The 13,550-nt window shown below is 43.0% G+C and overlaps 1 protein-coding gene across 15 annotated transcripts in view; it reads left to right on the plus strand.

Moving 5' to 3' along the window:
• Positions 1 to 1,325: 1,325 nt before the first annotated feature.
• Positions 1,326 to 13,550, plus strand: part of FASTKD1 (FASTK mitochondrial RNA regulator 1) — a 48,315-nt gene continuing 36,090 nt past the window's right edge. For 2 of the 15 annotated variants that reach the window (XM_089328233.1, XM_051849431.3), the window contains exons 1-4: positions 1,346 to 1,632; positions 3,780 to 3,855; positions 4,683 to 5,181; positions 6,934 to 7,002. Coding sequence is in view for 11 of the 15 variants with exons in the window: in XM_051849431.3 (XP_051705391.1) it covers positions 4,850 to 5,181; positions 6,934 to 7,002 (401 nt within the window). In the remaining 4 variants the exon portion in view is untranslated. Of the gene's footprint in view, positions 2,027 to 2,611; positions 3,856 to 4,682; positions 5,182 to 6,933; positions 7,003 to 10,004; positions 10,157 to 13,550 lie in introns of those variants that run through there. The other 13 variants (XM_051849427.3, XM_089328229.1, XM_051849429.3 and 10 more) reach the window with 13 other exon arrangements.

The raw sequence follows: 13,550 nt of genomic DNA on the forward strand, positions 1-13,550 counted from the left end.
AGTTTTAAAAAATTTAATTAATTAAATTTTCTTATTTGAAAGAGACAAACAGACAAATCTTCCATCTGAAGGTTCATGTCTCAAATGACCTCTACACCTGGAGCTGGACCAGGCTGAAGCTAGGAGCCTGAGACTCCATCCTTGTCTCCCATGTGGGTGGCAGGGACTAAGTGCTTGAGTCATCATCTGCTACCTCCTATGATGTGCATTAGCAAGGAAGCTGAATCAAAAGTAGAGCGTGGAGTTGAGCCCAGGTGCTCATGCAGGCATCCCAAGAATCTTAACCACTGCACCACAACAGCATTTCCCTACAGATTTGCGCACTTTTTTTTTTTTTGTAGGATTTTTTTGTTTGTTTGTTTGAAAGGCAGGGTGACAGAGAGAGGGAAAGACAGAGATCTTCCATCTCTGGTTTGCTCCCCAAACTGCCAGAACGGTCAGGGCTGGTCCAGGCTGAAGCCAGAAGCCAGGAACTCCACCTGGTTCTCCCACACAGGTGGCAGAGACCCAAGTATTTGGGTCTCTGCTGCTGCCTTCCTGAGAGCATCAGCAGGGAGCTAGATTGGAAGTGGAGCAACCAGGACACGAACTGGCACCCATTTGGGATGCTGTTGTCACAAGTGGTGCTTTATCTCACTTCATCACAATGCCAGTCCCAGAACGGTATACTTTAAGTGAACAAATTGTATGCTATGTAAATTATATCTCAATAAAACTGTTTAAAGAAAGCTGTGGTCTGAGAACTGGTACCTGTCCATCACACAAGTGCAGAGATAGAAAGTAAGAGTTTTGATACTTTTATGGCTATTGACAGTTCATATATATTGACAATAATTAACAAAAGCCTGCATATACCTTTTCCCTATTACATTTTCCAAATAATATTTTTATTGTCCTCCATTTCTCCAAGGACAAAACAAAACAAAACAAAAACACAGAAATTCAGTAGTGAAGAGAGTAAGGCTTTTGGCCTAGTGGTAAGACACCCCGCATCCCATAGCAGACTGCCTCGGCTTGACTCCCTGCTCTGTTCCCAATTCCATCTTCCTACTAAAGTATACCCTGGAAGGCAGCAGGCGATAGCTCAAGTAATTGGGTTCCTGCCACCCAGCTCCAAGCTTTGAAAGGCCCAGGGCAGGTCTCTGTGGGCATTTAGGGAGTGAACCAGCGAGTAGGATCTGTCTCTCTGCCTCTCAAAACAACAACAAATCATAAAGACACACGTATACCTCCTTCAGTGGTTTCAAGCCACACAGCCCCAGAGCCTCTCTCAAGAGGAACTACAAGGCCCAGAATGCCCACAAAAATGCGCAGGCGACTTGCTTGCTTCGGCCCTGGCCGCGACGCCCCCTGGGATATGTAGTGCGTACCTGGGGCCGCACGCCGACCTCCAGCGGCATTTTTTCCTGCTGTGGGGTACCGACCGTGCCGGGGAAAGGGGGATGTTTCTCAAGGAAAGATGAACAGCTCTGGGCTACGACGGGTGAGCGAGACAACAGAGGCTGCCGCGGCCCTTGTGGGGAAGCAGCAATAAACCTGACTTCTAGCCTTCCCCAGGACCTTCCAGAAAAGTTCCCGGGAAGTCTAGGGCCAGGTGGCGGCGGCGAGGATCCCACAGAGAGAGTTCCACTGGTGAGCTGGGGACGCAGGGTTCCGCGGAGAAACCGAGGCCCGCTGCCCGGCGTTGGGCTGTGAAACGCGGAGGACTGGGGCAGGGCTGAGCCCGCTCGGAACCAACACGGTGGAGACCGCATGCCCCGGTGTGTTCGGCTCGGCTGTTTGGCGGGCGCCGAGCGTGCCTGTCATTTGCAAGCCGTGCTTCTGTTTGACCTGCGCTACCTGGTCACCACGGGTACCTGTCTCTCACTTTCAGTCTCCTTTGGCTAAGTGCGCCAGGGTCTCCCAGCCCGGGCAGAGGTGGGGACTCGACACCTCTGTGTTCTAGCCCTTGAGTCGCTTCCACTTGGAGTTGAGGTTGCATGGTGTCATGAGGATACCTGTGCGTTGTGCAGGGCTTCTTGTACAGGTGTGTGGCCAAGGCCAGCTTGGATCAGAGTGCTTTACTGATTGCCCCCCCAAATAGCCGGTACTGTCAACACACTGGGTTTTCTTATGAGCAGATCAATTTGGTCTAGCCATAGAGAGGAATCTGAAGCATCGTTGTAGTGACACAGTAACTGCGTGTTGCTTGGTTAATATAATGAAGCTGTTCAACTGGGAAGAACTGAGTTGTATCTAGCTTCACCAGCACTGGGAGTAGTTTTTACACCCAGTTTCCTCATCTGTGAAATAGAAATGCTAATGTCTACCTGAAATGTTGAGAGGATTTTGTGAGATGTTTTGCATGTTCATTGTAAATTTTAACATGTTGCAGAAATACTAGATTTTGTTATTTTAGTCCCTGCCTTTCTAACCATTGCTCCTTGATTATAAATGTATATATTTATAATACATTTAGAATATTATCCTTTTCCATGATGTCTTTTTTATGTTGCTTCTTTCTTGAAATGTTACTTGATTTTTAAAAATATTATGGTGCTTTAATGATTTCATTTATTGGTTAAAACATGTCTAAGGTCAATAATGACTGTCTTGTTTGTGTTTTTCTAAGGCTCAAGAAGAAATGAGCAAGGCTGACATCTTGCTACCGTGTTAAGACCTGCCACTTGTGCTCTGCCATCCCATATTGGAGCAGGAGTTAGTCTTGGCTGCTCTACTTCTGATCCAGCTCCCTGCTAATGTGCCTGAGAAAGCAGTGACAGATGATCCAAATGCTTGGGCCCCTGAGAAAGCTCTGAGCTCCTGGCTTTGACTTGACCCAGCCCCGGCCATTGAGGCCATTTGGAGAGTGGACCAGTAGATGGAAGATCTCTGTCTCTCTGCCTTTCAAATAAATAAATAAATAAATAAGTAAATGTATTAATTAAAATCAATGAACAAATTATCCTGTAAGCAAATATACAGACACCATCCTAACAATTTTTATTCTGTTTCTGATTGAATAACTACTCTTTAGAAACTTTAAAGATGCTATATTTTTTTACTTCAAACGATTTTCAGTTTTACTCTTTTAACTAAAAAGACGATTTTGAGGATTGTTTTAAGATTTATTTATTTATTGTTTATTGAAAAGCAGAGTGTCAGAGAGAGAGGGAGAGACATTTACTCTGCAAATGTCCATAGCAGCCTAGGCTGCACCCAGCTAAAGCCAGGAGTCAGCAGCTTCATTTGAATCCCCTATGTGGGTAGCAGGACCCAAGTACTTGTACCATCATCTGCTGTCTTCCTAGGTGTAGTGGCAGGAAGATCGATCAGTAGTGGAGTTCACAGAACTTAAATGAGCACTTCAATATGAGATGAGGGCCTCCCAAGCAGCAACTTAACCTGCTGTGTCCCAAACTGCCCTGAGTTTTTTTTTTTTTTTTTTTAAGATTTATTTATTTTATTTGAAAGGCAGAGTTACAGAGAGGCAGAGGCAGAGAGAGGTCTTCCATCTGCTGGTTCCCAAATGGCTGCAACAGCCAGAGCTGTGCCGATCTGAAGCCAGGAGCCAGGAGCTTCTTCCAGTGAATGCAGGGGCCCAAGGACTTGGGCCATCTTCTGCTGCCAAGCACATTAGCAGGAAGCTGGATCAAAAGTGGAGCAGCTGGGATTCAAACCGGCACCCCTTGGAATGCTGGTGTTGCAGGCAGTGGCTTTACCAGCTATGCCACAGTGTTGGCCCCTGGACTGGTTGGTTTTGCATCAAATCCTGCTACTCAGTTCTACTGCTTTCCCAGGTCATAGCAGAGAGCTGGATCGGAAGTGGAGCGGCTGGAACTCGAACAGCGCCCATATTGGATGCTGGCACTGCAGGTTGGCGGCTTTACCTGATACACCACAGTGCTGGCTCCAAGTTTGGTTTTTTTATTTCTTCTACTTTTATGTCAAACTGCATATAAATGTTAGACATTTGTTTTTTGAAAGACAGAGAGACTAAGAGAGATGGTTTTCTCCATAAGTAGCCTCAATGGTGGGTTCAGGAATGCAAGCCAGGTCTCCCATGTGGGTGGCAGGAACCCAATCACTTGAATCATCACCCCTGTCTCTCAGGGTCCATATTAGCAAGAAGCTGGAATCAGGAGCCAGAGCTGGAAATGTGAACCCAGGCACTCAAATGTGAGATGTAGGCCCTTTAAACAGCATCTTAACTGCTAGATTTTTTTTTTTTTAAAGATTTATTTATTTATTTGAAAGGCAGAGTTACAGAGATGTAGAGGCAGAGAGAGAGAGAGAGAGAGATCTTCAGTCTCCTGGTTCACTGCCCAGATGGCTGCGATAGCCGGAGTTGGGCCAAGCTAAAGCCAGGAGCCTGGAGCTTCTTCCAGGTCTCCCACATAGGTGCAGGGGCCCAAGGACTTGGGCCATCTTCTATTGCCAAGCACATTAGCAGGAAGCTGGCTCAAAAATGGAGCAGCTGGGAGTTGAACCGGCACCCACTTGGGATGCTGGTGTTGCAGGCAGTGGCTTTACCAGCTATGCCACAGTGTTGGCCCCTAGAGTGGTTGGTTTTGCGTCAAATCCTGCTACTCGGTTCAGACTAAGAACAAAGTCTCTATGCGGAAAAAAATTTTAATTGGATTTTAGAGTTAATTTGATGTTAATGATGTAAGCATGACCATGTTAAACCAATTATTTTACAGAAGCTGCATGTTGGAATGGATTTAGTCATCATAATGGAAGCAAAATATCTGAAGTGTATAACACCCAAGTACTGCACTGACTGCTAGTGCAGATGGTTTTCTTTACCTAAGGAAATTTGTGATATATGTGAAAAGATACCTTTTCTCTAGACTCATTGGTTATAAATATGTTTCGTCTGAGAGCTGTTTGTCCATTCTGGAGAGTGTTTCCATTTCGACCCTTTAGCTGTGAACCATTAATTATCCAAATGAATAAGTGCACAAATGAAGAGCAAGTGTTTGATCTAATTGCAAGAAACAAAGCCGCACTTTCAGAAAAGCAAGTGGGATGTGCATTTAATGCACTTTGGCAGCTTCAAAAGCAGAAGACTACATCGTTAAAAGATATTGAGGGTGTCAGAAACCATCCCCACTTTCTTTCTCTTCATAATTTAACCATAAGTAAAGTCAAATTAATGGATGATGATACCCTGGTGAATGTGTTATACATCACACAACAGTAAGTAATTCACTTTTAGATTTTATAGAAATGATTACAATTTATATTTTAATTTTCTAGAACTTCCATAAAGTAAAAAGCAATTTTTTCAAGTTAATCAGTTTTCCTGATAATTTAGTGTTTTAAAGATGTTTGGAGGATATTCTTTGATATCTATTAGTAGCACTACAGTTTCAAAAATTAGAATGTCATCAGTCATGAAAGAAGAAATGATTACACTTATGCATACAAAAGTGGGTTGTTGTGTTATTTGTAGAAATGTAGTTCTCTAAAGATAATTATTACATAATAGATAAAAAATTAGACTTCAATTAATGCCTAATAATAATCAATTAATAAATTACCTGTGTTGACTCATTTGCAGTCTCTTGGTTCCTATAATTGAATTGATCACAGATATATTTTTTGTGTGCTGTGTTACAATGGCTTGTTTTCCAATAATAGCTCTTAAAAAAGAAGAAAAATAGAATTATTTTGTAGACTCACTTATATTTCATAAATGTTTCACAAATTGTATTCTATGAATTGTTGACAGGTGTTCATGAAAGAAAGGCATCCTTGGTATCAAAGGCAAACTCATATAAAATTGAGCTTTAAGAATTTTTTACATTGTTTGCAAGGAAATCCATCCTTAAAGAGGATTGGGTTCCCTGAATAATAGATTCAGCAGGTGTATAAAGACAAAAAAATCACAGAAGTTATAGTTAATCTGTTTATTAATCTCAATCTCATTGGTGAAAAACAGCAGTTTTCTTTTTTTTTTAATTTTTTATTTTTTTGACAGGCAGAGTGGACAGTGAGAGAGAGAGAGAGACAGAGAGAAAGGTCTTCCTTTGCTGTTGATTCACCCTCCAATGGCCGGCGCGGCCGGCGCGCTGCGGCCGGCGCACTGTGCTGATCCGATGGCAGGAGCCAGGAGCCCGGTGCTTTTCCTGGTCTCCCATGGGGTGCAGGGCCCAAGCACCTGGGCCATCCTCCACTGCACTCCCTGGCCACAGCAGAGAGCTGGCCTGGAAGAGGGGCAACCGGGACAGAATCCGGCGCCCCAACCGGGACTAGAACCCGGTGTGCCGGTGCCGCAAGGCGGAGGATTAGCCTAGTGAGCCGCAGCGCCAGCCCGAAAAACAGCAGTTTCCTTGTATAATAATCCAATCTTTGCAGACTAAGTAGCTGTAGATATCAGCATTAGAGAAATCAGGGATGTGTTTTTTTTTTTTTTTTAAATTAGAGAATTAGCATTCATAGGAAAGGTACTGATGGGTTTACTTGTATTGAGAATTGATGTTAAAAAAGGATGATTCCTTCTGTTCTTGGTGGTCTTTCTCAGGGTTAAAGTTTTTTTCTCTACAGTACATGAAAGGAATACTTAATGAGTAAGATGATGACTATTAGCATTTTTCTGTATTTTATAAACTTTCTCTTATAAAATATTTTTGTAATAAGAACAAAGTGATATATTTTATATGTATTTTCAACATAAAATGTACACTTGAACATTTTCATTGCTTCATGAAGGGCATTGAAATGAGCAGATCAAAGGATAAAAGGCATGGGATAAAATATAGATGTTGATTAGACTATACCACAAAATCAGAATATTGACATTTGAGCAGACCAGGAATAAGAATTGCCTACATAAAAGCAAAAATAACTTGACATTCACTTTTTCATTGCAATTCTACTGCTTGTGTTGTTTATGATTTTAAAAATGTTTATAAATGGATAATTACTTTCTCTCTTGTTTTTATTGAGGTTTGCTGTGGAGGCCCATGACCCACTAGTTGAAGCACTGGTTACAGAAGCATGGACAAGGCTGGAAAGGCAAGTCCTCTGGCTTTATCATTTCAGATCAGGGTTATCCTGGTCAGGGTTTGCACAGGGAAGTCTTTCAGCAAGAGAATGCACAGCTGCTGCCAGGCTATCAAAGCTTCGTTGAAAAACAATGTATTTGTGCTCAATTTAGTTTGAGGGTTTTTGATTGTATATGTGTGTTCTTTCTTTAAGAGAGAAAGGAAAGAGTTTCAAATGTTCCCTCTTTAACTCAAAGCAGGGAATGTTGTATTTTTCCACATATATTAATTAAAATGTGAGTAAGCTGGAGTCACAGTATTCAGCTCTTTGAATCTTTTTATCTAGAAGAGTTCTTCAGAAAGAAAATATATTTTGTTCCTTCTACCTTCTTTCTTTCCTATTTGAAAAGCAGACACACTCACACACACACACACACAGGCAGGCAGGCACAGACAGACAGATAGACAGACTGAAGTTGTCTGTCCACTGGTTTACTCCACAAATAGCCAAAACAGCCAGGGCTAGGCCCAACCAAAGCTGGGAGCTAGGCACTCAATCTGGGTCTCCCAAATGGGTGGTGGCAATCCAGCTACTTTAACTGTCACCTAAGAAGCTGAGATTGGAAGAGGACTGAGAACTTGAACCCAAACTTGAGCTACATTTGATATGGGATGTGGTTGTCCTAACAGATGTCTTAACTGCTGTGCCAAATGTCTGCCCCAGAAAAGATTTTCTGACTGGCAGTCAGTTAAAACCTAGACATGAAGGAGCCATAAAAGGAGAAAAGGGGAGGCTGGCATTGTGGCATACCGAGTGTAGTCGCCACCTGTGACACTGGAGTCCCATATGGCTCCGATTTGTGTCCCAGCTGCTCTACTTTTGATCCATCTCCCTGCTCACAGCCCGGGAAAGGCAGCAGAAGATGGCCCAAGTGCTTGCACTTGCTACTCACATGGGAGACCCAATTGAGGCTCTTGGCTCTTGGCTCCTGGCTTCGGCCTAGTTCAGTCCTGGCTGATGCTGCCACTCGGGGAGTGAACCAGTGGATGGAAAACATCTCTCTCTCTCTCTTTCTAACTCTGACTTTCAAATTAAAAAAAAAAATTTGGAAGACACTAGTGGAAGGTTCTGTTTAACTATCTGGGAACATCTGCAGCTACTTTTCTATTACTCCATTTTTATGGAGAAATAAGACCAGAGCTTGTAGACGACTGTTAATACTGCTGTGGACAGTATTAACTCATGTCTGTTTCCTGCACTACATACATCTATGTTTGTAGCATGTTGCCATAATCGATAACACCTAGAAAAGGTGAGCACTATTGAGGGTACTCTTCGGAAACACAGAGGTCCATTCTGTAGGTTTTTATGGGAAGCTTTCTGTGTACAAAAGAGCTGAGATAATAGCAGAACTCATTTTGAAAAATCTCCAGCTATTTCTGAAAACTGAATTTTTCAACCTAGAAATATTGGATGGTCGGGGTCCATTATTAATGAAACAAGGAAAATATTAGTGAAAAAAGGGGAAAATCAAAGTGGGAAAGAAATAAGGGATTTCAACACCACAGAGCACCTCTTTCTCAAAGCTGGATGGAAACCTAGGCTAGAAAAGAAAGAACTGACTAAGAAACAACAAGCTATTTGTTGTCAAGGAGGTGTGGGCATTTCTACCATTTTTGTTTTTTAGCATGTTCCTTCTCAAAATTCAAACTGTGATAAATGCTTACAATTGTAGACATGTTGGCAAGCTCTGTAAGCCTTTGTTATCTGGGTTGATTTAAATTAAACGGGGACATAAGAGTTGTCTGTGTTTATTAATTTTGCATTCATCTACTAAATTTGATTTGACTTAAACTTACAATTTAAAATCTGTCTTCTCATCCATTCCATTTTTGTACTCTCTCTACCTGGAACCTTTTTTAACTGAGGATAAGCAGAGTAATCTTATTCCTTTCATGAACAGTAAGAACTGTTTGCTTTTTTTTATCTTTGATGTTAAATGTGGTAATTGTTGATAATAGGTCAATTTTATTTTTCTTTAAAGCAACATTAACTGTTTTATGTATTTTTTAGCGTGAATAGATCAATTGTAAAACCAGTGCCTTGGGCCGGCACCGTGGCTCAATAGGCTAATCCTCCGCGTGTGGTGCCGGCACACTGGGTTCTAGTCCCCGTCGGGGCGCCGGATTCTGTCCCGGTTGCTCCTCTTCCAGTCCAGCTCTCTGCTGTGGCCCGGGAGTGCAATGGAGGATGACCCAAGTGCTTGGGCCCTGCACCCGCATGGGAGACCAGGAGAAGCACCTGGCTCCTGGCTTTGGGTCAGCGCGGTGCACCAGCCGCAGCGCACCCGCAGCAGTGGCCATTGGGGGGTGAACCAATGGAAAAGGAAGACCTTTCACTCTTGTCTCTTTCTCTCTCACTGTCCACTCTGCCTGTCAAAAAAATAAAATAAAATAAAAAGTAAAACCAGTACCTTTTTTTACTATTAAACAAATAATTATGTATATACAGTTTACTTTCCAATGAATCAATTAAAATTTTTAAAATTTTTTTTTCTTTTTTTTTAAATTTTTTTGACAGGCAGAGTGGACAGTGAGAGAGAGAGTCAGAGAGAAAGGTCTTCCTTTACCATTGGTTCACCCTCCAATGGCCGCTGCAACTGGCGCTCCGCGCTGATCCAAAGCCAGGAGCCAGGTGCTTCCTCCTGGTCTCCCACGCGGGTGCAGGGCCCAAGGACTTGGGCCATCCTCCACTGCACTCCCGGGCAACAGCAGAGAGCTGGCCTGGAAGAGGGGCAACCGGGACTAGAACCCCGTGTGCCAGCGCCGCAAGGCGGAGGATTAGCCTGTTGAGCCGTGGCGCCGGCCAAAAATTTTAAAATTTCATAATAACTCAGGTTTTCTATATGTTATTTTTGTTACTGTAGCAGTACTTTTATTTTTTTTAATACTAAGTTGTAAAAAAATTTACAATCCTGACTTATGTTACATATATGTAATTTCTGATAGAGTCAGAATAAACACTGATTTCTTTCTTTTTTTTTTTTTAATTTTATTTATTTGAAAGAGTTACAGAGAGAGGTAGACAGAGGTCTTCCATCCACTGGTTCACTCCCTGGATGTCCGCAACGGCCAGAGCTGTGCCGATCCGAAGCCAGGAGCCAGGAACCAGGAGCCTCCTCCAGGTCTCCCATGCGGGTGCAGGGGCCCAAGGACCATCTTCTACTGCTTTCTCAGGCTATAGCAGAGAGCTGGATTGGAAGTGGAGCAGCCAGGACTCGAACCGGTGCCCATATTGGATGCCGGCACCTCAGTCCAGGGCTTTTTTTTTTTTTAATGATTTATTTATTTTACTGGAAAGAGTTACTCAGAGAGAGGAGAGGCAGAGAAAGAGAGAGAGAGAGAGGTCTTCCATTGATGATTCACTCCCCAATTGGCTGCAACAGCCGGAGCTGTGCCCATCCAAAGCCAGGAGCCAGGAGCTTCTTCTGGGTTGCCCATGCTGGTGCAGGGGCCCAAGGACTTGGGCCACCTTCTACTACTTTCCCAGGCCATAGCAGAGAGCTGGATCGGAAGAGGAGCAGCCAGGACTTGAACCGGCTCCCATATGGGATGCCGGTGCTTTAGGCCAGGGCTTTAACTGGCTGCGTCACAGCGCCAGCGCCATAAACACTGATTTCCAAAATTAGTCTTAGTGGCCCATTAGGTTAATTTTTTTTATTACCACAATAGCAATTAATCAGTGATCTTGCTAAAATATCTATGAATTTATATATTCTATGCATACACGTTATAATGGTTGATTTAGATAGGTTATTTTGTATCAGTATTTATGATGGATCATGTCAAGAATAATTAGAATGTACTTGAAATCCACATTTAAAAAAGAAAACCTCTTGGGGCCAGCTCTGTGGCATAGTGGGTAAAGCTGCTGCCTGCAGTGCTGGCATCCCATATGGGTGCCAGTTCTAGTCCTGGCTGCTCCTCTTCTGATCCAGCTCTCTGCTGTGGCCTAGGAAAGCAGTGGAAGATAACCCAAGTACTTGGACCCGTGCACTCACCTGGGGGACCTGGAAGAAGTTCCTGGCTCCTGGCTTTGCAGTGGCCCAGCTCCTGCCATAGCGGCCATTTGGAAAGTGAACCAGCCGATAAAAGACCTCTCTCTCTCGCTGCCTCTGTCTCTCTGTAACTCTACCTTTCAAAAAATAAAATATAAAATATAAATAAATCTTTTTAAAAAATTATGGCAACATCAGGAAAAAGAAAGAAAGAGAGAGGAGGAAGTCACTTTAAAAAAAAAGAAAAGATTTTAAACATTTACAAAAATAGAGAGACTAATATAATGAACTCCTGTGTCTCATCAACCAACTTCAAGTTACCAACATACAACCTCTACCTCCCATGTCCTCCTCTTCCTTCAGTATATTTTAAGTAGTGTTGTCATTGCATCTGTAAATACCTCTGTGTATATCTCTGAGAGATAAGGAGTCTTTAGAAAAGATTAGAGTAATAAAATTGAATAATAATTCCCTAATATCAGTTAATGTTATTCTGTGTTCAGATATCCTTGAGAGAGGGAGATAAGGAGAGGGAGAGAGAGAGAGAAATAGAGAGAGCAAGAGTGAGAGCGTGTGCTTCCATCCACTGATTCACTCCCAAATGACTGCAATGACCAGGGCTGGGCCAGGCTGGAGCAAAGAGCTTCTTTTAGGTTTCCCATGTGGGTGGCAGGGGTCCAAGCACTTGGGCCATCTTCTGCTGCTTTCTTAGGTACATTAGCAAGGAGCTGGTCAGAAGTGGAGCAGACAGGACTCACACTGGCACCCATACGGATGCCAGTGTCACAGGTGGCTTGATCCACTGTACCACAATGCTGGCTCCTAAAGGTCTTTTTTTTTTTTTTTAAGATTTATTTACTTATTTGAAAGGCAGAACTTCACAGAGACAGAGGCAGAGAGAGGAGTGAGAGAGAGAGAGAGAGAGAGAGAGAGAGAGAGAGAGAGAGAGAGAAATCTTCCATGTGCTGGTTCACTCCCCAGATGGCTGTAATGGCTGCAGCTGTGCTGATCAAAGCCAGGCGCCAGGAGCATCTTCCAGGTCTCCCACTCGGGTACAGGGACTAAAGGACTTGGGCCATCTTCTGCTGCTTTCCCAGGCCATAGCAGAGAGCTGGATCAGAATTGGAGCAGTCAGGACTCAAACAGGCACCCATATGGGATGCCGTCACTGCAAGCCAGGGCTTTAACCCGCTATGCCACAGCGCCGTCTCCTAAAGGTCTTTTTATAAGCAATTTAAATTAGTATCCAAACAAGGTTTGCACTTATGTATGTCTTAAATTTTTCTCTCTTAAATAGTTTGTTGAGGAATATCATATAAACCATCAAACATAAATATATAGCATGGTGAATTTTCATATACTGGTCACCTATATGTTAACAGCACTGAGATCAAGAAATAACATCACTAGCTGCCCAGAAGTTCCCTTTGTATTTTCTTCTGGTCCAATACCCACACCCCAAGAAGATCTTAACTTTTAATACTATAAATTAGTTGTATGTGTACTCTTACAATTAGTTTAGTTTGTTCAAAGTGTTTTAAGGATTTATCCATGATATTATATGATTCAGCAGTTACGACTTTTTTGTGTAGCTCTGTGGTATTTTATTGTATGAATATGTGCAATTAAAAAAATATTTGAAAAGCATAGTGACACAAATAGAGGGAAAGATAGAGAGATAGAGAGATATCGTCTATCCCTGACTTATTCTCCAAATTTGAGCACTGGCTAGGCCAGACCAAAGCCAGGAGCCAGGAACTCCATCTGGTCTCCCACATGGGTGGCAGGAATCCAAGTACTTTGACCACCATCTGCTACCTCCCAGGTGCATTAGGAGGAAGCTGGATCAGAAACTCAGAGTATGTGGGCCTTGAACCAGGTATCTCAAGCAGTTGCTAACTCTGCTGCACCACAACACCTGCCCCATTGTTGTGTGCAATTTATTTATTGTACTTTTAATGGACATTTAGATTGTTTGCAGCTTTTTGCTGTCATGTTATGCTGCTATAAACTTGGTTATGCTTGTCTTTTTTTTTAAAGATTTATTTATTTGAAAGGCAGAGTTACAGAGAGGCAGAGGCAGAAAGAAAGAAAGAGTGAGAGTGAGAGTGAGAGAGAGAGAGAGAGAGAGAGAGAGGTATTCCATCCGCTAGTTCACTCCCCAGATGGCCTCAACAGCTGGAGTTGAGCTGATCCAAAGCCAGGAGGCAGGAGCCAGGAGCTTCTTCTGGGTATTCCATGTGGGTGTGGGGGCCCAAGGACTTGGGCCATCTTCTGCTTTCCCAGGGCATAGCAGAGAGCTGGATTTAAGTGGAGCAGCCAGGACTCAAACCAGTGCCCATATGGGATGCCAGCATTGCAGGCAGAGGATTTACCTGCTTAAGTCGCTGTGCCAGCCCCATGTTATGCTTGTCTTTTAGTGAATTAAAAAATTAAAATCTAGTAATTCTTCTCTCTTTTTTCTTGCCATTTTCTTGAAGAAATTGGGTTCTGAAGTTTTTCACAGTAATGTTGTAGTAAC

The sequence above is a fragment of the Oryctolagus cuniculus genome, chromosome 3, assembly GCF_051225735.1.
Source record: "Oryctolagus cuniculus isolate XC-2025 breed Fujian yellow rabbit chromosome 3, ASM5122573v1, whole genome shotgun sequence".
Lineage (NCBI taxonomy): Eukaryota > Metazoa > Chordata > Mammalia > Lagomorpha > Leporidae > Oryctolagus > Oryctolagus cuniculus.